Raw genomic sequence first — 27,554 nt, 5'->3', positions numbered from 1 at the left:
GATATAGAACAGTCACTCACACGTTCAAATCTTCCTTTGTGTGTGTTTAAGTGTGGGATTGATTGGCCTGTCTCTTGCCCATCAAGCTCTGGTGTCATCTTTCTGCCATCTGCCACTGACACCCTACTGACACACACACACACACACACACACACACACACACACACACACACACACACACACACACACACACACAGCTTTCTTATAGTACTCTGTCTATTCAAAGCTTCTCTTCAGTTTTGTATCTTTGCTTTTTCAATATGTTCTGTTAAACACACAAAGGAGGCAGGCGTTGCCCAGGAATTCAAGAAATGCATTTACTGTGTTTGTATGTGTGATATGAATATTTAATTCAGTCCCTCCCTTCATCATGTATTAGTCATAGGACAGTCTGCTTAGGCTCAAAATAGTGCCTAGCAACCCAGAAAAACAAAATCCATAGTAGTTGTGGGTATGTCATGTACTGCTGCTCGATCATGTGGCCACAGCACATGGTCGCCTTTCACATTTTTCTTTTCTTCCACACTTTCTCTTTTCTTTCCGCATGTCTGTCTCCACTGATTCAAAAAAACGATGAACATTTTTTTGATATTGTGATTTGCATCCACACTTACTATTTGCTTTTTAAATTTGCTAAGCATTGGCGATTTTATATCGTGTGTCAATTTTCGGCGGTTTTTGCTCGTCTGGCACACATTTTTAACTCTGACAGCCTGCTGTGTTTGTGCTCGCACCCACTGAGTATAGATAAAGTTAGATATTTACTACATTCTAAGAGTTTGCTTCCCAAAAGTGGTGATAATTGCAGGATTACTGACCCCACCATGCATACCAGCTGCCAGTCTTAAGGATAAACTAATGTAGGCTGAACGAAGCTGAGCAGAAATATGGCAGCAAACTTGTATTCAGCACAAGAGCTTGAATTCAAGACCACAGAGCACCAGAGTGACAGTTTGTAAAAGCAAGCAAAAACCGTTTGCCGTTTGATGGTGTCGCCCAAAAGCTGAAATTTTTTCATTGAGGTAACCTTGGAAACGCTCTAAAATGTATATTAGCTGCCTTCTTAAAATTCAGTCCAGCAGGCTAATTATAGCTCTGTGTGTCCTGTACAGTCAGTAAGTGTTGGTGATCACATCCCTGTACTGAACTCATATAACTTAGTCATGAAATAAAACATAGCACTGTTGTCAGTTAATGCCAGTGTGACTGTTATTATGAATCACTTGCTAAATAAGAGTCTTGGGACCAAACAAGGCTGCAGTGCACGGAAGAAGAGCTCGAATATCTGTTAATAAATGTCGGAAGGCTGTTATGAATAATGGAAGATTACACGTGATGTTTGCTTGATATAAGTTTGTTTAACTTGCCTCTAACAACAGTGAACAAAAGGTATACAATTCACTACATACACTGAAGTGAAAGCTGAGAGTCGGCACTGCTTCACTTTCACTATTTCATTATAAGCCCAGCATACTAGAACCCCACTCCCACACACTGCATGAAAAATCCCCACACTTCTTGACCACACTGCTCTTGCTGTAACTACAGTACATGTATAATCTTCTTTTTTCAAGGTCTTAACACCTGATAGTAGCGCAAAGTCTAGGCCTCATGAGCAAATTAAAAAAAGTTGATAATAAATACAATTTAAAAATATATGTTAGCAGCAGTAAGAATGGAAATACAGGAAAAAAACTGGGTCTTTTTTTTTTAAAGGGATATGTGTAAAATGTAAATAAACTGAATGTAATGTGCGCTATATTATCCAGGCTAAAGGGGGGAAAATGATATCAGGACTACATTAGTGTGTATGGTCTGAGTAACTCGCACATCTGTGACGGCACCTTTAATGCTTAATGTTTATATAAAGGATGTGGAGAAATATACTGACACCTATAAATCTCTTTTCTGGGGAAGATTTTATTATTTCAGCAAGATGATACCAAACCTCATTCTACACAAAAAGAAAGTTTCTGGGTGCGAAACTTACACATTGAAAACTTTTAGATCTTTAAGAAACTGAGCAGGTTTCTTAAAGGACCGCCATCCTTGGTACTTCCTGAAACTATAAAGTAGAAGTAAATTAGAAACAAAGTAAGCTGTAAATTGTTGAGCAGCTGAAATCCAGACAAGAGTGGAGGTGGGGGGAAAGCTCTTTAAAAACCAGAAAATCTTCTTTTCAAATCTCAAATGCGTTCATTGTGTCTCATGTGTTTTGAAAGCTGTTGCACAGATCCAGTCCTCAGTTTCAGCAGCTGTTGTCTTCCAATTAGTTTCCAATTAAATGTAGAGTTTTGGAAATTACTGAATTCTTCTTTATTACATTTTTTTAAAGGCTGGTCCATGACTGAATCACTTGCTACTTGTTTTATTATCACATGCAGCAAATAACTACACATACACTCCATCATACGATGGGGGCCTGACATGGAGTGCATGTGTAATGGACAAGGCTTAAGTCTAGTTCTGGACTTCCAGCTTTCTGTACTACATCAAGCAGTTTGGATTTCTAAAAGAAGCCGGAAACATTGTTAAAATCTCCTGACATATTGATAAGTACAGTCATAAGTACAGCAGGCCTTCTTTTGAGCAGATATCTGTAGCAGTGAAACCAGATTAAGAAAGCCTGGAGTCTGATCCATTTAAGAAGAGACTTTGACATTGTGCTTGTGAATGTTTTTTTTTCCCTTTTTAAGTCATCTTCTGTACTTTTCTACTCAGATTTCACTAATGCTAATTTCATAAGCATCCCAATATAAATATTAATACTCTCACTAATGAGGGCTTGCAAAGATGACTGAAATTAATCCTACTTAACTTAATCCAGTCCTGCATAGTCCATGCAAAACTGAGAATTAATTTTGAATTCTATTTTAAAGCTAATTTTGTTGCCACATTAAAGACCATATTTAGCCTAACTTTTCCTTCTCTCTGACAGGTGGATTAACCAGCACGGAGAAGCCTCTGGAACTTATTAAACCAGCGGCACACAACCATTTTGGTAGGGCTTATTTGTCTGTGTAACTGCATGTCTGTGAACTATATTTGGATTGGTGTTGATGGCTTGGATCAGTCTTGTCATTGTTTGGATGCACCGTACAAATTTTTATTACAGGTTTTTACAAGTTGGTCAGAAATGATACTCGGGTAGTCGATGACATTTAAACGGAGCTCTCAAATGGTAATAAGGGGCCAAAAAGTTTGCTGGGAAAATATCCCCGAAATTCATTACGCCACATTTGAACCGTTGATCCAGGGCACGCTGGATCCACCTTAGCATCAGTTTCCTGTTCTTAGTTGGCAGGGGTAGCTCACGGTGTGGTATGTCTGTTAAGGTTCTCAATCATCCAGGTCATCGTAGTCTAAGGAGCTTGGAAAGAAAAACGTCTGGACTTCTTTAAGTTGCTAGAAGACGTTTCACCTCTCATCAAGAAGCTTCTTCAGTTCTTAGGTCAAAGCAGCTGTATAGTGTAGTGGTAAGACTACACACCTTTGGAGCAGGAGTCAGTATCAAGTAAGGGTCCTGGCTACAACCCCCATGCTAAAAAAAACAAAACAAAAACAAACAAACAAACAAAAAAAGCTCTGGAATGGCGCGGCTATGTCTGCAGCCTGTCTGCAGCTCGGACACAAGCATTTCACTACAGTGTTGTATGATTGTGTATGTGACAAATAAAGGTTGTTTGTTGTTGTATGGTGCAGAGTCCCAGATTTAAGCCCTATGGGAGTGTCCCCCCAAAGGGACATTGGACCCCCTAATGATCCTCTACCTAGTCACACAGGTGTAGGTCACAATCAGCAAAGCCCCAACCTGTGATGTGATTTCCTGAGGTCAAATGGCCAAGGATGTGTTAAGGGGTCTGGGAGGGGAACTCAAAACTGGATTATAGATGGCATACAGTTGGTGTCGTAAGCCACCGCTTCTGTTCAAAGAGGGTTGTTCACAGTGGACAAAGATGGCTTCTTTCACTCCTCTTTCAAAACCATCACGGTGTGGTGTTCTGACGCTACAGCTCATCTGCTTCAAGGCTGGACGTTTTGTGCGTTCAGAGATGCTCTTCTGCGTACCTTGGTTGTAACGAGTGGTTATTTGAGTTCCTGTTGCTTTCCTATCAGCTCAAAACAGTCTGGATAATCTCCTCAGATCTCACGGGGCATTTTCACCCAGAGAACTGCTGCTAACTGGATATTTCTCTGTGTTGGATCATCGTAGAGATGGTTATGTGGGGAAAATCCCAGCAGATCAGCAGTTTCTGAAACACTCAGACCAGCTTTTCTGGCACCAACAACCATGCCACGTTCAAAGTAAATTAAATCACTTTTCTCCTCTCCATTCTGTTTCTCTGTTTGAACTTCAGCAGGTCATGTTGACAGTGTCTGCATGTGCACATGCGCTGAGTTTCTGCCATGTGATTACCTGATACTTGGATAATGAGCAGTTGAAGAGGTTATCTAGTACAATTAATTTAGTGGTGTACATCTTTCATGTGTTTACTGAGAGCTGAACAATTGATCCAGTCTTGTCTTTGGGTCGTGTACACCACAGGTGGTTATAGAACATTAATGCTCAGAGGGGGATTTGGTGATCAGGTTTCTCTTGCTAATATATGGCTTAAGAGTACACCCTGTCAGTGTCTGATTATGAGGGAACTTATCATTTAGGCCCAGCCATGCAATCTTTTCCACTAGCTGACGTTGCGTGTTGTTTTTAGTACATGACAATGTGCTATTCAGTGACCGACTCCGTTTAGAATTCGCTCTGCGTGTGTCACTTCACGTGCATTTACGTGAAAGTGCACGTGGCACAAGCAAATTTGGTTGGAACTTCATCTTCTTGTTGACAGGAACGTAGGATGAGCGCGCCACATAAGCATGTCATCAACCCACAAGCGGTATGTTTGTCCCATGTGGCAGGACGAAATGCTGATGCAGCAGTGATGTCACAGATATGGGTGCCAAGGCTCGGAGCTGTAGTCTGCTAATAGTATGTTTCATTGCCTGCAGTGGTGACCCACGTAATGGCATAAACACACAGACAGACGCATGCACATAGACAATGGTGCAGAAGTTTTAGGCATTCGTGATCTTTAGATTGGTATCCATCCCGCAGTACTATGAGGCGGAAAGCTTCCTGGTGCCAAATACAAAGTGTGAGAGTGATTGTAAAGGACTAACTTCAGTGACAAGAGGAACCATGAATCCTCCGGATTGTAAGGCCTCTGCTTTGATCTCAGCAGCAATGAGTCAGTCCGGGAGACACGAAAACAACTCGACCGACTGCCTACATCCATGTATTTAATAAAACCAAAACAACAAGTGGCTCTCAGAGGCTTTCAAGTTTCATTTTAGTTTTCAATTAAGTATAAAAAATATGAAAATCCCTACTTTATGAATGAAATTGAAGTAGAGTGTTTTTAGACTTTCTTAGCAAAGCTGTAAATTTAGAAAGTTTTAGTTTTCCATAAAATTTGATGTCTGCTTGAAAGCTTTGGTGTAATTATGCGTTTATTAGAGCTTGGAGCATAATATAATGCATGTACAAAATTATACCCCATTAGACCAACACACTTTATCCCCTCCTGCTCTACTCCTTGGTTAACTTTGGGCTAGATGCCTGCCTTTGTTGAGCTGGTATCTATAATATGGAGAGAAATTAACTTAATGATATTGACATTTACAAGTCTTTAACTGACTCCCTAATGAGAGAGCGAAACAGAAAGAATATGAATGTGTGGGCGAGTGAGCATACTGAAAGGGGAAGTAAATGTGAAACTTCATAATGTACTGTAAGTCTGAGATTTGTCGAAAGTGTTAGTTCCACTGTAGCCTGAGTTCTCTCCTAATAGTGACAAGCAGGGATTAACCTTTGACCCCTTTCTCATGTGGTGGATAGGACCAATGGGGGTTAAACCTCTGTTATACACAAAATCACATCACTGCGTAATGATACATTGACATTCACAAAAATGGAGAAAAGAAACTAACCCTAAGTCATATGAAAGAAGTGAAAGTAGTTTCTTAAAGGCAGCATTTTTTTTTTCTCTGTGGTTTGACTCATGTTTGTCACCATATCAACAAAGAAGCAGTTAAAAAATAAATTGTTTGAATTTATTTCAAGGCTTTAGTCACTTCCTCCATACAAATTGCTGTAAATTGAAATATCAATAAGACCTCACTGACGGAAGCTTAGAGACCAGTAAATGACCACCTAGTAACCTCCAGCTTCTAAGAAAAAATGTGGTTTTCCTGATTGGTTGGCAAGTGGTTGCAAAGAGAATGCTGCACCAAAAAACTCTGATTGCCTCGGACGCCTGCACTTCCTACAGAAGACGGAAGGCGCCCACGCACTTGCAAACTGAGTTGCAGTAAAACTGAAAAAGGCGTGACACATACTGGAAAGTGAGCACTTTAAAACTTTTTAAAAAAAGAATGTGCCTTACCTTTCCAAAGGTGAAACTTCGGAAGGTGGAAGATTTCCATTTCTAGTTTGGACCACAGTCTCCTGTTTTACAACTGTTTAGATAAGTTGATACCTTCCATGCAAACTATAGCAAATGGCAAATGCTCATTTCTTTCCTCTTGCGATGTTTGTAAGAAGGTGGTCTCCAACTGGTCTCTACTTTATCTCAGACTGGCGCCTGAGATAAATTTACTTGAAGCATAAATTGCAGCGTGCATTACACTTTAAATGCTGAGAAGTTATAGACAAAATGTCCACAATGTATTTAGAGTGAAACAAAATATTATATTAATTTCTCTTGTGATGCAATTTCAGTTATATTACACCAATTCCCTGTGAGAAAGCGTTTGGCGATGGTAGGAAGGAAGATCTGTTGTCTAACAGGAAGGGATCTGGCAGAACCAGCATCAGGGAGGGGCATCCATCTGCTGGGCCGGTTGGTGGGTGAGATGAAAGAGGCAGCACAGAGAGGACACGGTGCCTCTTTTGACTATTTTTATTCAAATATACAGGTACTCTTAGCAGACTCCATTGATAATTTGACTTGCAGGAGTCACTACTTCATGGCTGTTCATTGAGGTGCATATCAAGTCAATGAGGTTAATGTGAAGGGAAGTAGCTGTAAAAAGGATAAACTTAATAAAAAGAAAATCAGAGATCTGATTAACTGAACTGGCACAAAATTGATGTTGAGTAGTGATGATAGTACGCACACTAACAACAAAGGGCAGTGAAAAAATTACAGAATTCCTGCTTTTTTTTTGTTGCACTTTTATAGGTTGTTGTTTTTTTTTTTCACTAAGGTATTTGATGTATCGTAGATAATTTTCTTGCAGAGCATTGAGTATTGCAAAACTGCTATCATGATACCATCGTTGTGGGCAGCACACAGGAATAGAGTTTCATCACAGGTCGTAGCCACCCATAGTGTGTATACCACAAAGGATCCGCCGTAGATGGAAGATTAACTGGTTCTCTTCAAAGTTAGTACACTTGTATTTTCCACAGTTAACTCGCTGGACTGAGATGCTGAATAAATTGACTTGAAAATGTGGAGACTGTTCCAACCCTAAGAATAACTAAATGTTTAAATGCCTGCCAAAAAAGGACAACAGCATTTTATTGGAATAGGTACAGTACAATGGTCTATTAACACATTCATACGATGTGTTAGAATTAATTAAGTGGGTGCCAAGAGCAACAGTAACACTTCCTCTGTGTGTGTGTGTGTGTTTATTTGATGCTGCAAAGTCCATTTCAACACAGACCTTAATGAGATGCTAACAGCATCAGTGAGTGGTGCTGACCTTAAAGCCACAAGTCTGTGACTGTGCATTTTCTTTCTTTTTAAAGTTTTAGATCAAAATTTGAGTGGGTGTCAATCAGGCGACATGATGAATGCTAGTGAAATTTAAAAATGAGGGAGATAATGAGGAAGACTCTGATGGAAACAGATTTGGGTGCATATTAATCAGGATGACTAAATTGCACCCAGGAGGAGGTACTGTAAGAGGAACACAAGTCTGCACCTTTCAGAGTCACTTCCACACTTTGGATGTGAATGTAGGTTTGAGCAGCTGCTTCTATCAGTAAATGCACATGTGACATTAGACAAGGATGTGAAAATTACAGGCTAAACAAACATATTAAATGAGTGTTTGTGTGTGTGTGTTTGCATTTGTGTTTGTTTGTGTGCTTAGTTTGGCTTATCTATCCATCCATCCCATCATATAGGCTAAACTGGGCTTTTTTTTTCCCCCCTCGGTGAGCCAAAACAGCTTTCTCCCACTCTGCACAAATTAGCAGCAGCCCACGCTCCACTCACACATAACTGTCAGAGCACAGACGCTGCAGGGAGCGAGGAGGAGGGAGGGGAAGGTGAGAGAAGTGATGAGGAAGGAGGAGGAGAGAGGAAGACAAATTGAGAGAAGAGGATGGAAAATAGAAGAGTAAAGTGGGAGCAGAAGTGACAGATTATGTAGACCAGAAATGCTTTTGTAGCTCACAGAAGGACTTCGTTATGGCTCCTTTCATCATTGCCTGCCTGGCATGCACCGTCGTAATCGGCAAGAAATTTGACAGCAGTATTTCTTTTTTTCCTTCTCAGTTTTTTAGTCTTAAGGCTTTGTGCAGTGTCCATTTTCCGTCTGCACAGTGCTGATATTAGGGCTGAGCTGAATGAAAGACTTTGAGCAAGCTTGCTGAGAATGAGGAGCTGTTCACACAGGAAGTGGCAGACCTGTTGGTCAGCTGCTGTTGTCTGGCTGAACTGCTTATCTTATCGTATCTTTATTTAGAGTTGTCAATAATCTATGAGCACTTAAGAACCTGAGAGCGGGTTAGTGGGAGGAGAAGAATAAATGCAATGAAAGGAGATGGTAAGAGGCAGGAGAACCGCAATTTGAGTAGAAGAGAGCCTGGATAAGTAGAAAAAGAGGAATGAGGAAAGGCACATTATGCAAATACCAGCAGCCTCATTACCATTTCAAAACTCTGGAAAGGAAATCAGAAAAAATGTGCAGAGAAACATTTTTGGACTACACCAAATTCTTTCACCCTCTGCATCTGCATTTCTCTGCACATGCACAGGATGCTCATTGGCATAATGTATTTCCTAGAATTAACCGCTGACAGCTAAATCGCTAACCTCAACCTTAACCCCGCAGAAATGTTCTCCCTTCGGTGATGCTGAACTACAATAATTTAGTGCAAATTTGGAAATAACAGAAGAGCATGGACAGAAGAGAGTGGAAACGCAGGCGAAAGGGGGAAAGGGTTGGTGGTGAAAAGCCAGAGATGGAGAGCGAGGTGTGTTCCAGAGGACACCACTTGTGTAGGTCACCATGACCAGACACTTGTCTGCCAGCCAGACCCCTGCTGCCTCCCTCCCTACTCACTGGAACAGAGTTTCGTGTATCTGCGCATGAGTGCATGCTTGACCTTAATCCTGACATTGTTGTTTTGTGTGTTGGTGTTAGCTCTTACTCTGTTAACGTAAAGGGACATGCTTTACGTCACAACGGGTCAGATTTCCTTGTGGTACAGCCTCATTTCTTTCTCTCATTCTGCTCGTTAACTTCTCATTTCTCTTTCGTACGACATCCTGTCATCACATCCTTTCGTGTTTTTGCTTTTGCTTTTGATGCCGCAGAATTCATTAGGAAGACAAACTTCCCCTCAGGAAAACTTGAAGTATCGCCACACATTATCATCACATTACCTTTTTTTTTTTTTTTTTTAATCACAATCAGTGTAAGAACTAAAATATACAATTTCAAGACTGAGTCACCCATTTAAACTGAGGACATAGCTCACAGATAAATAAATGGAAAATTATAACCTTGTGAATTTTTAGTCCTACATCCCAATAGTGTCACTTAAAATCCCACCTTTTCCTAATTCCTAACCGAAGGCCACCTGTTTAATACGTACATGCTCACCAGGGAACCCACAAGGCTGTCGGGTCCTGGTTCCAGCCCCCATATGGGCCCCCAGAGCCACCTACCAACCCCCTCCCCATCCTTGTCACTCCCTGACCTGGCATGGATTCCCCTGCTTGGTGCCAGGTTGGTGTAGGCAGGAGCTGGTGGGCAGCTGCTACTTTTCTGCTTAACCACCATCACTAGCAGAAATCCACACACACACACACACACACACACACACACACACACACACACACACACACACACACACACACACACACTAACAAAGACGATGCTCAGGAGATTTTTCCAAGAGGTTCTCTGAAACATCAGATGAGCTAAGATATAATCCTCTGCCCTTTGCTTCGTCACTACTTATTTTTCCCAAGCGGCACAGAATAATTTAACTATTTTTAATATTCCTTAGAGGATGGTATAAAGTCCATACAGCTGTGAGTTTAAGGCAAAATCCTAAAACAAACCTAAAGCTGTCAGAGAGCATGAGGTGAAATCAAATCTGATCCTGAGCGAAAGATAGGCGTTACAAAGGGAATACAAGGCAGTGTATTAGAGCCTGATTATATTTACAGACATAGCCTGAGGTTGTGGCCTTCATGTCAACCCCCTTAAAGAGACACACACAGATACACACACGCTTCACATTTGGGCATAAAAAAGTATGGCGGAGTGCTTCGAGCCAGACTTGTTTTCGTCTTCCAGCAGAACAGGCATTGCCTTAACCTACTTTGTCTGCATCAGTGCCATTATCCTGACAGCCTCGGCAGGTTCTGCGTGAGACTTTGTGTGGATGTCATATAGGGAGAAAGATTTTACCATGTTACCAGTTTATAAATATTGCATTTGGCCCTGTTATGGCTGACTGTCATGGCTTTCAAAGACCTTCCAGACGTCTCAAGAGTGAGGCTGTGTTAGTCAATGTTTGTGTATGAATAGATTAAAAAGCCCAAAAAAAACCCAACCTTCATTTTTGATGTGAGATAGTAACATTTTGGGGCACAGTGGGAATTGGTGAAGAGGAGAGACGTGGGGATTTGAAGTGCCAGGGAAGGTGTGGTTGTATAGTATTACAGGACAGCAAAATGGAAACGGTTTTTAATGTTTTCTACTTTTGCATTCTAATCACGTGGGAACTAACCCTGATCGTAACAACAACCACTGATCGTAACACGTTTTAAAAATTGTTTTTATTTCCTCATGTGTTTGTTCACGTCACAGAGTTGAGGGGAAATTCCACAGGAACAGTTGAAGGTAGAGCTGCAAGTTTTAAAAATTTTAAAACAGTCCAGTGAAATCATCACGCGTCAGCTATATAAACCACGACCCGTCTGCACCGGGCATGACTTTCTGTTTCGGCAGAGCAAAGTTGTATAAATTCTGCAGTGTTTGGTGTCTCCTGCGATTATGATGCTTTGGGTCACATCTTTGCTCAGAGTTCACCATGGTTCAACGCTGTGGGAAAGTTCAGCCTGGATGAACTTCCCCTGAGGAAGGTGGAGTTTTTGAGGTTGTTCTATTGATTTGCTTTCAGTAGAAAAAGTAAAAATATGTGCATTGTGACTTCATGCAGATGGAGGAAGTGTTATTGCTGCTGTGGGGGCTGTTGAATGGCTGTGAGTATAGACTGCATATGAAACACAGCCACCTTAAAGTTGTCTTTTTGAAGATACTTGCTGAGCATTTCCACCTTTGCTCTCTTGGATTATAATAAAAAATAGCTTAACCTGTGCACTTCATGTAAGAGAGAGATTTCACTGCTCATTAGGTGATCTGGCCTTCAATGGTCTGAAACATTGTTTGTGTGATAGGCAGCCATTGTTGTGTTGCAGCTAAGCAATACGATGGCCTTTCGCCATCAATAAATAGGTTGTTTTGACTGTTTTTCTGCAGCTATAAAAAGCTCAAGAGTGGGATAGACGTAGTGCATACAATAATGAGACTTTTTCAAAATGATTTTGCCTGTTTGCTCTCAGCGGGCAATGGAAAAATAAAAATGCATTGTTTGTGATTAAACTTGGAGTGGTCAGAGATATAAAAGTCCCTGAACACAAAGAAAACCATGCTTACATAGGGAGTTGGTACCACCGCCTTGAACACAACTTGAATGCAGACTACAGATTGTGCCATAACCAACAAGCTCTGCAGACTTTCTTTGTCTTGCATTGATTCTGTTAATCTGCAGCTGTGGTTTCCCTCGCTCTTTCCCTCTGCATGTTTAAGATAGACTCGAATAGTAACGTATTAGCATGTGCACGCTAGAATGTGATATAATCAGCAGGCAGTACTGCAAATACTTTTTTTTTTTTCTCATCAAGTTCTCATCAATTACCACGTCAGAGTCTCCAGTTCCTTTAAAGCCATTTGTAAAAGTAGTGTTTGTCTGTTTATATGCAAATGGATATGTTTCACATTTGACTCCAACCATGCATTGCCCTTTCACTTCCTGTCAAACTCACTTATTAATGCAGAGGTGTGTTTTGTAAAGGCTTTTAAAAGCCTTAGTAGAAATATATGGAAGAGTCTTCTGGAAGCTATTATGGATGACCACTCCAGGGCTCAGACCTTTGCTTTCTGCTCGCAAAGAATTTGTTACCATTTGTCCAGGACACCATCACAACCAAAGGTTAGCTTTCCCTGGTCCCGGAAAAGGAGTTCATTATAAGTAAGCCCACAGGCTAATGGCTACCGCATGGCTGTCAGTGATAGACTGTACTTTACCGCAGACTCATTTAAGAGAAGAAATAGACAATGGTTTTCTGCTTGCACCAATTTTCTAAGTAGAGTAGAAGATGGTGCCGAGCAAGACGAGAGGTGGGCGTTTTGTAGAACTGAAAAAAGTGAATATCAAGAATAGACTGTCTAATCTGTGTATCTCTTTATCAGATATCTCTAATCTTCTATACTTACAGTTGCTGTAATAGAAAATAATCAGAGTAAAAACTAAGTATAAATAGGTATTTGAAATAAAAAAAAAAAAAGTTTTAAAGTGCAACAAGACCTTAATATAGCCCCACAAGATGATATTTGTTATCATAGTGTTCATCCTCCATTTACATCTGTGGTCATCTTTATGTTTGTTTGTCTGTGAGGTTTATTCTTCTTCATTGTCGACGATGCCGTAGTAAACAACTTGCTGCAGTCTGCACTGCTCATGAAGAGTCTGAGATTTGAGCTGTTGGTGTTCTTGTGACCCATGTGATTGTAAGAGCACAGGGAGCAGTGTGGTGGGCTGACATCTTTCATAAGTTCAGTTTAGCATCACTGAAAGCTAATGGGTCTCTGTCTGCTGTGAGCTCGGCGAAGGCATTACAATTGAGATGGAGCGAGACGGTATAAAATATGAATGAACGGAGTTCCTCGCTGCAGCTGGCAGCTCGAAGCCTCTCTTTCTGTTATCTTTGCTGCTTTTTTAAGGTGTCTTAAAGCCTTGATGTTTTCAGTTCTTCAGAACTGCCAGAATTTATATTTAACACACACTGTGCGTATTTCTGTGGAGCTTTACCACACCCACACACACACACACACACACACACACACACACACACTCTTATCCAGCCTGTACAGTGTGCATCATTTGGCCCGAGCTTTTTCCAAAAACAATGCTTTCAGCTTTAAGCAGTGAAAAGCTGAGATTCATCATTATCGTTCTTCTGGATACAAACCAAGTAGAAATATCTTTGAATGTAATGATTTTATTTTTGAATAATCCCCTTTCATTGCACTTTCAGCTCTTCTCAGTGTCTTTTACTATATGGCTGGATAATTTTATCTCTTTAGGCCTCCCACTCATATAAATTATTTAGCTTTATAAGGTTTGTGTTAGCGGCCTACCACAGCTAGAAGTGTTTAAGTTACATCTCTGCTGGATTACAAATCATTTCACTGTATATATGTCATCATAGTGGATCTTACAACCATACTTATAAACAGCAAGACAGCAGCTCAAGATGTTTTAGAAAACTGATGCTGCTTCCCTGCGATCTGTTCAGTCAGCGTATGTGTGTATATTTATGTGTATTTGTGTGTTTGTGTATGCAAAGAAAGGCAGCATCACACAGGTTCATAGCGATGGTATTGATTTCTGTCACTTTTGCTTTTATGTGTATCCACAAGCTGTTCAATAGACAGTAAAAAGAAGTTTATCAATCGCTGTAAACATTTTTAAACCTCAATCACTTCAGACAACATTCAGTTCACTCCAGTATATCAACAAAATATATATACGCACTATATTTTGCCACCTTGTAAATTCTGCTGCCTCAGTCGCCATCCTAGTGGCCCTTTTGATATCTAGTAGGTTCTGGGCTCTGCAGAGGGACTGGCTTACAACCCATCTGCATCCCCCTTCAATTCACCTGCTTCTTCCCCCATTTTACTTTGCAGGCTTCTTTTAGCCAAGTGCACTTTGTCCTTTAGTTTATATATAGTTTATCTGGGTCCTCTTAGAGACCAGAGAATAATCTGACTGGGGGGTTTGGGATCAGACTGGGTGTTACCCTGTTGTAGCAGGTGCAAACCTAAGATGCCCCCTTTGTTGACTTTAATCGCGTTAACTAAATCTGTGTTGATATTATTTTGAAATACTTTTAGTTATTATATATTATTGTATTGTTATTATAAGTTTCAGATTTAGTGCCTCAATTTTGAGATTTTCCCAGTGTGCCATTAAATGGGAACGCTAAAAGGGAGAGAAGGGATAGGTAAAGGGGGATTACAGAGAGGGTATGTGTGTGTATTATAAATAACTCAAATCAATAATAAACAACATAGTATTTTGAGTTGGGTCTGGAGTTCTCTGGGGAGATTGATGAAAAAAGCAACCCCCCCCCATCACTATGAAGAGGAGGAGGGAAGACGAGAGCATACCAAGGTACAAAAATAAGACTTGGTGTCTTTTCTTCTTCCTGAGCTTTAATAGGTTTATTTATTGTTTGCATGCATGCACACGTGTGTGTGTGTGTGTGTGTGTGTGTGTGCGTGTGTGTGCAGCTCTCGTGTGTACATTATGAGTCGGACACCATCCATTACTTATTCATCAGTTCTGTCTGCTTGCTTGCCACACTGTGTATTTCAGCATGCCTTGCGATCATTATGCCACATGCATTATTTAAGACACATGTGCACACTGACTATGATGCAGATAGTTATTTATCTGTGAATCACTCACTTATTGCCTCGTCTGGTTCTCTCCAAAGCTTCTAAATAACTGCAAAAACCCTGTTTCACAGGAATTCATTGCCTGACTTGTATGAAGGTTCTGGGGTTTGACGAATACAAGTTGGTTTTACTTGATGAGCACTCGTCATATCCAGCAGTCCCAAGGATGCGGTTTGGTAGAAGCAACACTTACTGTAGCTGTGTGCATACCTGTTGTGTATTTGACCTGATTGTTGCTGCTTGGCTATCGTCAGACATCAGTGATTTTGGCAGCGAGTCTTACATGGAAGTCCCATAGTGTAGTTGTTATTACATTTGCCTAATATGCAAAAAAGCTGCAGTTTGAGGGGAGGAGGCACACACGCTCAGGAGGGCCACTGCAGGAAGGGCAGCTGACGTAAGAAATTTTCAAATAAAATATGTGGATCCGTCTGCTGTGGTGATCCCTTGTGAATAAGGAAGCAGAAAAAAGTCCCAGTAAGACACATATTAACAACAGGAAACAACATCTGCTGTGGCACCATAACACGGTTTGAACAACTCCGTGCGAAGCAGGAGAAGTTCTGTTTGTGTTGAAACTCTTTGTTAAGAGCAGTATATGGCACTGCAGCATGTTCATTTAATTCAAGACTTTTATTGATTACAAAACAAATTTGCTTTAATTGCATCTTTCTTATGTTGTCTGTCCAAACAAGCCTAATAATGCAGGAGCGGTCTGAAAACAAGTCTTCCTCTTTGTATGCGGTGTTGACCAACATACATTTTCCAAAGCTGACTACACGCACCCCGCTGTTCATTTTCGTTTGTTAAGTTGTCAGATCGTTGCCGCTGCTCTTTGACCGTCGTCTTTCCCTCCCGGCTTTTCTCTGCACGCTGATTTCACCGCGGCGTGTCAGTGGCCTCTGCGAGGGAGATTCTCCTTGTTCTAAAAATGGTGTTTGTGTGCGTGCGTGTATGCCATTGCGGTTTGGGATCAGTAGCGTTAGCTGTTATCAGTGTCATGGCTGCATGATGCTTAGCTAAGCCTTTGACGTCAACACTATACAACAAGCTGATAAGGCAGGCCTTTATCGCAGCCAGGTGTGTAGGTGTGTTGTCTGATCAAACAAAACTTGGCTTCCTGGATTCTACACTGAACTTCAAAAATAGCTTCTGCAAACAAACACACACACACACACACACACACACACACACACACACACACACACACACACACACACACACACACACACACACACACACAGAGGAACAGACCATGCTACACGCGCATACATGCACACCTGTATGTACAAGCACATTCATGGGAACATATGCAAAAATAGGACAGTATGCCGCATGCTGGTATCCCGTGTGCTTCGATGATCTCTTTAGTTTCAAACCTTTCAATGTAATTCCTTTTTCCCCCCACTTGTACTCTGTCTGTTCATTCTTTTGTTTTCTCTTATTTTCGCCCACTTTTTCTTTCTTTTTTTTATCCTTGTCAGCTCGGGCATTGCCATATTCCATATGCACTAATGTGAATAATAATAGAAATGAATAAATTGATAAATAAAAGAAAAGAAGAAGAAAAAAAAGAGTTTATAGAGCTCGTCTTGGAAAAGCAAGATCATGATGATTGCAAAAGCTGCCAGGCAAGACGGGCTTTAAAAAAATGTAATTCCTTGTTATTTTTTTATTTTTTTCAGACATAAAAACTGCAAAGGACATCTCTGACCTTGGATGTGTATGTTGCAAGCACTGAACATATCTCAGTTGGACTGGGCAGTCCTAACCCTTCAGTATTGTTTAACTCCATATGCAGTGGATCAGAAAACAATCTGTGTCCCATCAGAATCAAAATGAAGACAATCGTTTTCAGCTTCCTTGCAAATGGAGTTACTCATAAAAGTGAAAAACTTTGAACGTTATCCACAGTGGGAGTATATCACTCATGTTTTTCTAAATGCAGTCCCACGAATTTCAACTGGAAAAAAACAAAAAAAACACTGGGGTGAGAGCTGAAGAAAGCCGACGCCAGCACACCATCATAAAGTTGGCCCAAGGTTGCACCACATACCTGTTTATATGGGAGGGGCCGTCTCAAGAAATCGACCTGTGACTCAGCCCACAGATTCTGTCCGCCATGATTCCACTCTGCAGCGCTTGGTCAAGTTTGATTTTCGGACTTATCAAAACTTGTATTTATTTAAAGAAATTAAAGTGTAACTGGCTCCACCCGGGCTCTGAACTAGTACCCCGCTGGTGAAAGGCAGGTATCTGATTTCAGTTCACAACTGGCACCCTGCCTTTACTCCAGTGTAATTCAAGGGGAATTGGAAAGTAGACTGTTAGAGTGCACAGGACGACTGACCTACATGTGGCAAACAGTCAGGTCCTTCCTGCCTGTTTCTTTTAACACATATCGACTGAACCTCCATTGAAAGAACCAAAAGGCACGTCAGGTGTTGCCCCCAGAGGAGCACTTGTCTTAAGTGGACTGATTCCACTCAGTAGGGGAGTCCTTCAGCCGTCCCCTAAATGCTCTTCGTTATCATTCAATCTCAAACTCATCACTAATCTACAAATAAGGTTTCAGGCCTGTGATTCAGGATCTCTCGTGTTTATTAGTCATGCATTCTTGGTAAGATTTACTTATTTAACTGCTTCAGTGGAACTCCATAAACAGATCAACTTCTTTCTTTCCATCTTGTGTAATATATCAATTATTTGCATATTTAGGTGGTGATGATTCACTGGAATAAAACGTAATTTTTTCTTTTTAAAAACAGAAAGAGTTTACAGAACAAAGTTACTAACATCAGAAAGTTTCTGGGGTATCAGTCTCCACCAGTAAACAGCTTGTTTTGTTTCTATGTGCGTGTTTGTAGTGAACAGAGACAGATGTCTGTGACGTATGTGTGTCTTCAGTGGTTGTAATGTATTGCTATTGTCAAACCAGCGTCACAGAAAGCGACTGTCTATGCTGTAAGGTTCCTTGTGTGTAGGAGGATTTTACATAAAGTGTGTGTGTGTGTGTGTGTGTGTGTGTGTGTGTATTCTGTTAATAAATGTGTACGCGTGGGTAAGTACAACTTGGCTCTGTTTAGTCCAAAAATGCAGATTTAGTGCACGAAAGCATAGGTGGTGTAGGGAAATAGGAATGTAGACAGAGTGTTTGCCGGTGTGTTAGAAGAGGGAGAGTGACTGTAATAAAATGCTCAACATGCCCGAGACTGCCCCCTGATGTCACTGAGAGCCGAGGGAGAGAGAGTGGGAGAGAGAGTGAGTGGGAGGGGACCAGAGGAGCGGAGGGAGGGAGAGAGAGTGGCAGCTGGAGGGCAGAGCAAAACACGTCAGTGAGAGGAGCAGAGAGAGGCGACAGAGTGAGAGACGGACTGTGTGAAAGACCGAGAGGGAGAAAGATTTGTTGTTAGGACCTAACCCGGGCCGGTCTGCTGTGTCTCTGTGCTGCAGTGGACTTTACCGCCGTCTCTTCTCACTCGCACTTTTGGCTACAAACGCACACTTTCTGTCTCTCTCTCGCTCAGATACTGTACGGTACTCTCAAACCTGCAAGAACAGCGCAGCACGGCATAACTGATGGGTAAGAGCTATTCCTGTTATGCAGAGAATTACTGTTCAAACCGCATGTAGTGAAGTGCTTTATGTTATCCTCGTGTAGTTGTGTTCGGCCGGCTTGTAGGTTTGTTGTGGTTTTCCTTTGTGTAAAGGATGTGTTGTTGGAGTCTTCTTTCACAGAGTTTCTTCAGTGCAGAGTGTGCTGATTGTACATTATGTGATCAACAGGCGTGCATTTGTTTATGCAGACTCTTGTTTTGCCTGTGGATGTATTGCTGTGTTACGTATATATGTTCACTTAGGGAATGAGTGCATGTTCGTGTGTGTGCATGTTCATTTGCTGTGTGTGGGTGTGCGACTTTGAGTAGTGGCAGTGTTTATTGAATGGCACTGATGTATGGAGGCTCGCTCAGCGCAGCCTTTAACTGAATGGAGCAGATGGCAGTGGCTGCGTCTGTCCTTCGGCACACTCTATTGTGCACATAAGTGTGCATTTGCGTGCGTGTGTGGAGCAAAATGCATGGAAGTTTGTGTGGAAGCTCACTGGGACTACTGCTGGACATATAAACACAAAGGACTGAATGTTAGATTGCATCCCGTATCACCATTTGACTCTGCTGCTGTCTGCCTTGGATCACATGTGGGGTCTTTGCTTTACGCCTTTATCTCAGTTTACTCCAGCTTTGACATTTAAAATCACAGTGCTGTGACACAGCTAGATAAGCTCTTTGAAAAGTGCCAGTAAACACTTTTTGTATCTCTTTATCTCCTAACGAGAACACTTCAGTACTAAATATTTATTTAAATGACAAATGCATTTGCCGTTTTGGATTTTTTTGAAGTTAATCTGGGGAAATATTGCCAGAGAAAGGAGGAAGCAGAAAAAACCCACAGGTTTTTGGCGGCCATGATACCACGCTACTGGGACATGCAGCGAGGCATACATCAACAGTCACACCCACCCACCCCAGACTTGACAGTAAAGCACTGAGCTAAATGCACATGCAGATCGTTTGTTGAATTGCTTGCCTACCATCATTGGTTCACCCTCCACCTCAAGCCCCACCCCTTCTCCGCTGTCCGACCAACCACTGGCCACAGTCCCAGCAGTCACCATGGTGTTTGCCTCCCTCCTCTGTGAGCACCTGAGTCTGCTGGGCTCGCAGCGGGCTGACATTATGTCAGTGATTGCTGTTCATTCTAAATTTGTGAGGCTTGTGTTGACATTTGCTCATTCTGTTGGAACTGTGAATGAGTTTGCACTCTTAGTTTCTCATAAGCTGTGAGTAAACATACATGGGGTTTTCTGAGTGCACAGGAGCCCAGTGGGGCGAGGAACTCCTCTGGGAGTCCTCGTCTATAAATAACTCTGTGTGATCCATAATCTTAGCCTGATCGGGGGGGTGATGATGAGCGGAAGGAGGGAGGGGTAGAATCATTGAGGGACACAGTGATGAATGAGGAGATAAGGGAGAGAGAGAGAAGAGGAGGCAGAGCCTGGCATTTCAAGAGTTTTGTTTATGTTGGGTTTCGTTGCTTTCAGTCAGGCTGTGCCTGTAGTCAAGAACTCTCTCGATCCTGAACGATTTCTACAAAGTAAACACAATTTCCTGTCTTGAGATCGACCAGAGTTTATCTCACGTTTGCCTTTTATAGTTTTAAAGAGACGTCTTGGGGCTTAAGGACATTTAGAGCCAACTTCATTTGTGAATTAATTGAAAAAAATACTTTATAATACTTTTATTATAATTTGGAGTGTTTTGTGCAACAAGGATGCAAGAACTGGAGAAGTAGTCTCCACACGTGCACATATACTCCAGATAGAAATCAGTGCGTAACAATAGCGCTAGTATTTTTATTCGTTTATTTCAGGAAGCATCTGTTAGCATTCATTCTGAATTGCTCATCCAGATCTGCAGCGAGAATCTTTGCATTATCACGTCCGTTGTTGTCGGGGTGAGTCAGCTATTATGAAAGCACCTCTCCTCCCCGTAAGCCAATGCCATATTCACAGAGTGCGATCAGTGTAAGCTGGGCTAATTACTTCACAGGTGGCTTCTCCCCTATCGGGTGGTGTATGTCGCCCTGTTTGTCTGCCGCCATTGACAAGGCTTTGTTTACTATAAACATGCCTCTGAGGTTTGTTATTAGGAGAGCTGCTGGTGTTTTTGTCACGGTGCAACTGTAACAGTACTGCGATTCTTGAGAGCCGTGTCAGCCTGACTGTGAACTGTTAGTGACGCAAATATGTTTCCTTGGAGCTCCAAACTTTTGACAGCCCTCTTTTTAATGATCCAAAGCATATTTGTGTCTGGATAATTAAAGAAAATAGTTTCAGCCCCTAAAGACACACAATCCTGACAGCATTACAGTCTTAAGTGCATCTTCTCTCATGTGAGATGCATTTATCCAAGAGGATGAAACCATAGGAGCAAAAGCATTCTCTCCGGGCACTGGAACGACTTCTCCGAGTCTGTGCGGTTTGGGTATAGACTGTGTTGGTACATAATCCTTATTTATCTTCCTGTGTCTCTTTGTGTAGCTAACAACACAATCTGTAGCCAGCAATAGCTCTCAGTACAGTCTTAATGTGGCAGCCCAGTGTGGTTAGCCTCGGAGTAGCTGGTCGAAGCGATGATTATTACACCGCCTCCCTATTTCTCTCCATCTCTGTCTCTTCCTGGCCGTCGGCACTAGTAGCCCCTCAGTTTGAGGATAAGTAGCTGTAATTAGTTTATTTTGCTGCCTGGCTTTAGCCTTGCACTTGGCCATTGATCACAGCTCCGTAAGTGGCCGGCCATGTTAACATAATAAAACATACAAAGGCATTCGGCTTTTAAAATTGCTTCCCATGTAGACGCACAGAGGTAACCCAGTGCTTCTAAAACACATAAAGGAATATGCATTACAGGCACACGGGTATATTCAGTACCAGCTGCTCCGAGGTGGGGAGAGGGGGACCGCTGTGGCGCAATTTTAGCACCGTTTTTGGCTAAAAGTTATTTTGGTTCTTTGGCGCATGTTTTTGGCTGAGAAACTCGCTGTGCTGTGTTTGTCTGTGAATCATGGCATTAAGTGTCAGCTTGTTGGCAAAATGTGTGTGTCTGATAAGTTTCATGTGTTAGTTTACTAATCTGTGCTGTGAAAACACGAGTTACTTCATATTTCATTTCAGGTCATGCAAGACAGCTGCCTTTGTTGTGTTATTGTTTAGTAGGGTTGCATGAAAGTTTGGATAGTTGAATTTGTACTTTGCTATGAAGGGATCGTGTGTGTGTGTGTGTGTGTGTGTGTGTGTGTGTGTGTGTGTGTGTGTGTGTGTGTGTGTGTGTGTGTGTGTGTGTGCGCCAGAGCTCTGTTTACAGGACATTTGTGCCACTCACCTAAGTTCATGTGGGAAAATTTACAGTTGAGGAGGCGTTAATTGAGGTCCGGCTCCATGCATGTTTGCCACCGCTGACGGTCAAAGAAAAGGTTTTGTTTTGTTTGACCTTGATGTTTACTGCTTATTAAATATGTGTGTAAACAGCTGACATGTTTGTGTAAATGTTTGCATGAGAGGCGGGAGGGGGGCTGAATTTGAACATGGTTCAGTGCGGCTGGCTTTGTTTGGATAACATGGTTGATTGGGACCGACTCTTTGGACTCAACATGGCAGTCACTGTGGTCCTCTAATGAGGCTCCTGCATGTAGACACAGATGACTAACCCGTCACAGTAAATGCTGCTAAATTCACCTGGCGTTATTTTTTTTTAAGAGCAGCAAGAGTGGCGCAGCTGGATGGTAAACTCTTAAGTCTTTAAATAAACCTCCACCCTTGCCTAATTAATTCTAAGCCTAGTCCTTTTCATCTTTTCCAACAGAAGGATTTAACAGAACTTCTAATGTCCAGCCTATAAACAAGTCCCTACAAGAGCAGTGATACAACCAAACACACACACACGTGCACCAGCGAAGCACCAGCAAGTCTGGCCTAGCCACACCCTTCTTCTCTCCCATGCTGTCCCACTGGGTGGTGTCAAGTTTCTCCCCGCACTGAAAACCTGCCCAGTACCAAAGATGTCATTGGACCTTTCCTGCAAGTAACTGCAACTTCATCGCCACCTCATTGGCCACCAGGGATGCCGGAACATCCACGATAGGCTGGGGAGCCTTCGCGCTGGTTTTAGGTTATTGATTGCTGGCGGAGGGCTTGGCGTGGTGCAAGCTGCTTCTCCACACAGCAGATATTGATCCGAGTAGACCAAATGGTGCACATGAGGTTTTGATGTATAAGTCAAAAGTTTGCTTGCAACACTGCATAGATAAAAGGTTTATTTCAAAAAGTGAATCTGCACTATTTGGATTGAATGGAGTAGCGTGCTAATGGTGTTTGATCACAGCATGTTTTATTCAGAGATCAAGGCAGAGAATTTGATTTTTTTCTCTCGTTTCCCTGGTGTGCTACTTTTTGTGTGTAAGCTGCTGTGTTGTTTGCTTGTAGAGAACTAATCTGATTGCACTCGTACCCCGAGCTGTTGCATGACAAGCAGGGGTGTTGAAGCAGGGCATTACCTTTCATTTATCATGGGGCCCTGTGCGACCTCGCTGGATTATTCGTATAAAGCAGATTAAATGATGCAGATTGAGTAAATCATAAAGGAAGCAACAAAAACAGATGGGTCTTTACGGTTTATTCCCGCCTGCTAATACTTTAACACCTTGTCGTGAGGTTTAAAAAGTCGATTCCTGCAACCTTTTTCTTAAAGTGTCACATCTGAAGTTGAGTTTTTCAGGGTCGGCTGTGGCAGAAGCAGAGCGTTCTGCTCACACACGGTACCAAACGGAAACGCAGACACGCACACGCGTGTCAGCAAATCCTTGCTGTGAAATTCATGTTGGGGTGGGATGGGCGGTGTTTTCGCTCTCTGATGTTTGTATGGATTTACATAAACACATTTTCTCCCTCCGCTGCTTACACTGATGCTCTGATGATCTCCGGCTTTCAAAATCTCAGACACATTTTATGTTTTCGCTGTGTCCCTAATGCTCTTATCTGCTGTGTACAGCTATAAAAACAGACTTAAGTTCTCAGTGCGCTAACGCTACAAGCAGCCGCGAGCACTATGAAGTGTAATGATGAGTGCAGCTGGCACGGCCAGAGAGTCTGGACATCTGATGTAACAAGTGTCCGTCTGTCTCATTTGGATCAAAGAGGACACAATGTTTTGGCTGCTATTAAAGGAATTTAAGATGATCTTTAAATCATTACAATTTTAAAGTGAACATATAATAAAATAGTCTTCTCACTGTTCCCTTTTTGACTCCCTGCTGTTTCAGTGGACGTGAGCACAGCGGCGCTGCCCTCCACCGCCACAGCCATCCTTCCCATGGATCTGCGCGTAGTGGACCACGCTCACCACCACCAGCAGCAGCCCTCCTTTGGCTTGGTTCCTCCACCCCACCCCACGCCACCGACCTCCACATCTACTGAGACAGGCCGTGGACCAGTCATTAGTAAGTCTCCGTTTATCTTGGGGCATTCCAGCCCATATATGTAGATGCGCTGAGTAATCACATCTTCAAAACCTCCCACAGGCCAGCAGGAGCAGCATCTGCAGCAGGAGCTGGTGGCTCTTAAACACAAGCAGCAGCTCCAGAGGCAGCTACTCATTGCAGAGTTTCAGAGGCAACATGAACAGCTGTCACGGCAACATGAAGCCCAGATGCAGGAACATGTCAAGGTGAGGTGTTGGGATGAAGATGGAGAGGAGAAAATTTCTTCTCCTCCCGTGTGTGTGTGTGTGTGTGTGTGTGTGTGTGTGAGAACTGGATGGGGGTGAGGCGGGAAATCTTCCTCGGATACTGTAGAGCTGTACTCAGCAGAAATATGCCTCGTGAAGGGCAAACAGAAACAAATTGCATTTAAGTGTGTATGCTGGTGTAATCTGATCTAGTGCTGGTACGTTTTTCAGCAAATCACCCAGCTAAAACCCCCCTCCAAAAAACCTGACTGTGTTGCCATGACCACAAAACCAAAAGGTAACAAAGACTGTCAGTTTGGCCTGACTGCACCTCTAGTGGGCGTAGCTACCTCGATGCCACCCGCTTTGAACCTGGATGTGACAGCAGAGTGACCGTGAAACCCTCATGCTTACTGGCTAGCGACACACAGGTCGTTACAGGTTGCTAGCCAACAAGCATGTTCCAGATAATCTAATGTAAAATAACAAAAATGTACAGAATGCATTAAGGTTTTTTTTCAGTAAATGGTATATGGCCTGTATTTATATAGCGCTTTACTAGTCCCTAAGGACCCCAAAGCGCTTTACACATTCAGTCATCCACCCATTCACACACTGGTGATGGCAAGCTACATTGTATGTATGACCCCAAATGAGTGACTGAGCCCATAAATTCATCAGGAGAGTGTTTACAGAGAACCATTTCCCCATAGACTTCCATACGTCTGGAACCACAGCTGTTGCCCCCTTGTGGCCATTAAAAATAATGCAATTCTATATTAGCTTTGCTTTTCAGACTCAAAGGCTATGTCTGTCTTTTTTGCTGTCTGTGATGTTATTTATTTATCTCCAGATCACCATGGCTAAGTCCTTTCAGCTCATACTGATTCTTCTTTGCTCTCCTCGTCCTTCTCTCAGCACCAACAGGAGTTACTGGCGCTCAAGCATCAACAAGAGCTGTTGGAGCACCACAGAAAGATGGAGCAACAACGTCACGAGGAGCAGCTGGAGAAGCAGCAGCGGGAACACAAACTCCAACAGCTCAAAAACAAGGAGAGGGGACAAGAGAGTGAGTAGCGACTGCCACAGAGAATTATTTTTAAAGAAAGCGATCAAGAGATCTTCATCAAAAATGTGCACAGTGTTACTGTAAGAACGTAACGTATGGCCAAAATAGTCAGTTCAGTGCTTGGATTTACTCTGCAGTAGGATCAAAGGTGTTATGAACAAAGTCTTCATGAAGCTGTTGTGTTCGACCGAGCGCATATTCACTCTGCTGTGCGCTGCCAACATCTGCTGTACCTGTGCAGAAACACAGTGTCATATTATCACAGCAGGTGACAGAGGAGCTTGGCCCTCGCAGCCCCTCTGTCACAGCACCTGCAGTTACAGCACAGCAGTCAGAACAGCCTGACCTCACACATTCACCGCAGGGAATATCATAATAAGACAGCCAAGACGGGGTTAGAGGGGCGAGACGTCGTGCAGAAAGACATGTCGTCAGTTTTTCTACAGGCGGACTGATTGCGAAATAAAATGACAGCAATAAAACGGAATCAGGCAACGTTCTCTCTCTTTTTTTATTCCCTTTAAACATATTTCTTGGTCCGATGCTGGTCTGGTATCATTTCTTTAGACATCATTGCATCAGTTATTTAATCTCTGTACTCACCAATAACAGCTGAGACAGAGACAGAGCAACATCATCTCTATTTTTTTCCTCTACTCAAAATATTCCAACTCTCCTTTAAAATAAAATATAATTGCTTATTATTTTAGCAGCATCAAGCTAATTGTGTTTCTAATTGTTACTGCTAAATGTACTCGTATGAAAGACTCACTGCGTAATTGACTTTGAATTTCCTTGAATGGCACTTTGTGTATAAACTTGCCCTTTCGGTGCCATTTCTGAGCCGCACTTTACTAAATTGCTTCTCCACTTGTACTTACTCATACTTGAATCACTCTTGTAATATAGGAAATATGCATTTATCCATGCTGCTGTGTATTTGTGCGCATTTTCATGTCTGTAAATGAACAAAACGAGGTTTTGGATACGGCCGTAAACACAGTTTAACGAGGAGGAAATGACTCACGTATTACTGTATATATATATATATATATATATATATATATATATATATATATATATATATATATATATATATGCGCGCAGTGTATGGACCCCACTTTCAGAGCCATTATTTTTTTCCAGTAATGCCCTTTTTCTCAATCATTCTGTGCTGAGCAGAGTGAGCCTACAGTTTGACGTCTATGGAAAAAGCATTGGGTTGCAAACAGAGGAAGCTTTGTTAAGTACTGCACTAAATTGCATCGAAGGCAGTCTCATAAAAGCCAATTTGCTTCAGTGGCAGAGCAGACATATTGGGATGTCAGCACTTCCAGCTGCACCATGATTTAGGGAACATGTATTAGCTGTTGTCATTTTCACACAGTGAATTTACCACTTCTGCTCTGAGGCTCGGCACGTCACCTGTTATCACTCCCACTGTCACATTCTAATGAAAACACACCTCTACTCTATTCTCTACTTTCTGAAACCAGTTTTTTAGCCCGGCTTCCCTCGCTCTTCATCTCTCCTTCCCTCTCACCCGCCTCGGTCTCCCTCCCTTGATAATTTGTTTGTTGCTGTGACAGGAGGTTGGTAATTGAGGAGAGACCAGGAGCTGAGTGAAACTCGTGATGCACGTCTTCGAGGCAGGTTATGTAGAGCTGCAGTCGTCTCAGTGGGATTTCAGTGACACTCTAATGCAAGATTGTGCGCTCTGATTGTAGAACTCAGATAGCCATTATCTGTCAAAGTATGGATGGATGTAGTTATAATCTTCCTAGTGTCACAGATTGGATAATACGGCAGCAGCTCACGTAGGGCAAAAGGTTCTTTGTGTTTTGTGTGGGAAGGACGTGGCTGTGCTGCAAAATGTTCTCACGCTTGCTTACTGTTCTGCCTGTCTCTGTGTTGCTGTGCAGGTGCAGTCGCCAGTACAGAGGTAAAGATGCGACTTCAGGAGTTTGTCCTGAACAAAAAGAAAGCCTTGGCTCAGCGAAACCTAAACCACTGTCTGCCCAGTGACCCACGCTACTGGTATGGGTGAGTGTCGTGTGTTTTTGCACACGTTCTGAAGCAACTACGTCACAATTTGTGGAGGAATTCCTAAATTTCTGTTTGGCTGCACTCTGAGTGTAAGTAGTGAA

General features: G+C 42.3%; 1 protein-coding gene across 4 annotated transcripts in view; it reads left to right on the top strand.

The window, feature by feature from the left end:
* hdac4 (histone deacetylase 4) overlaps positions 1 to 27,554 on the top strand; it is a 120,074-nt gene that overhangs the window by 45,907 nt on the left and 46,613 nt on the right. For 2 of the 4 annotated variants that reach the window (XM_005450443.4, XM_019353109.2), the window contains 5 exons: positions 2,939 to 3,001; positions 23,935 to 24,111; positions 24,193 to 24,338; positions 25,257 to 25,407; positions 27,330 to 27,450. In XM_005450443.4, coding sequence (XP_005450500.1) covers positions 2,939 to 3,001; positions 23,935 to 24,111; positions 24,193 to 24,338; positions 25,257 to 25,407; positions 27,330 to 27,450 — 658 coding nt within the window. Of the gene's footprint in view, positions 1 to 2,938; positions 3,002 to 18,366; positions 18,641 to 23,934; positions 24,112 to 24,192; positions 24,339 to 25,256; positions 25,408 to 27,329; positions 27,451 to 27,554 lie in introns of those variants that run through there. The other 2 variants (XM_013270240.3, XM_013270239.3) reach the window with 2 other exon arrangements.

The sequence above is a fragment of the Oreochromis niloticus genome, linkage group LG16 (genome assembly GCF_001858045.2).
Source record: "Oreochromis niloticus isolate F11D_XX linkage group LG16, O_niloticus_UMD_NMBU, whole genome shotgun sequence".
Taxonomy (NCBI): domain Eukaryota; kingdom Metazoa; phylum Chordata; class Actinopteri; order Cichliformes; family Cichlidae; genus Oreochromis; species Oreochromis niloticus.
This window is presented reverse-complemented; position numbering and strand designations above follow the sequence as displayed.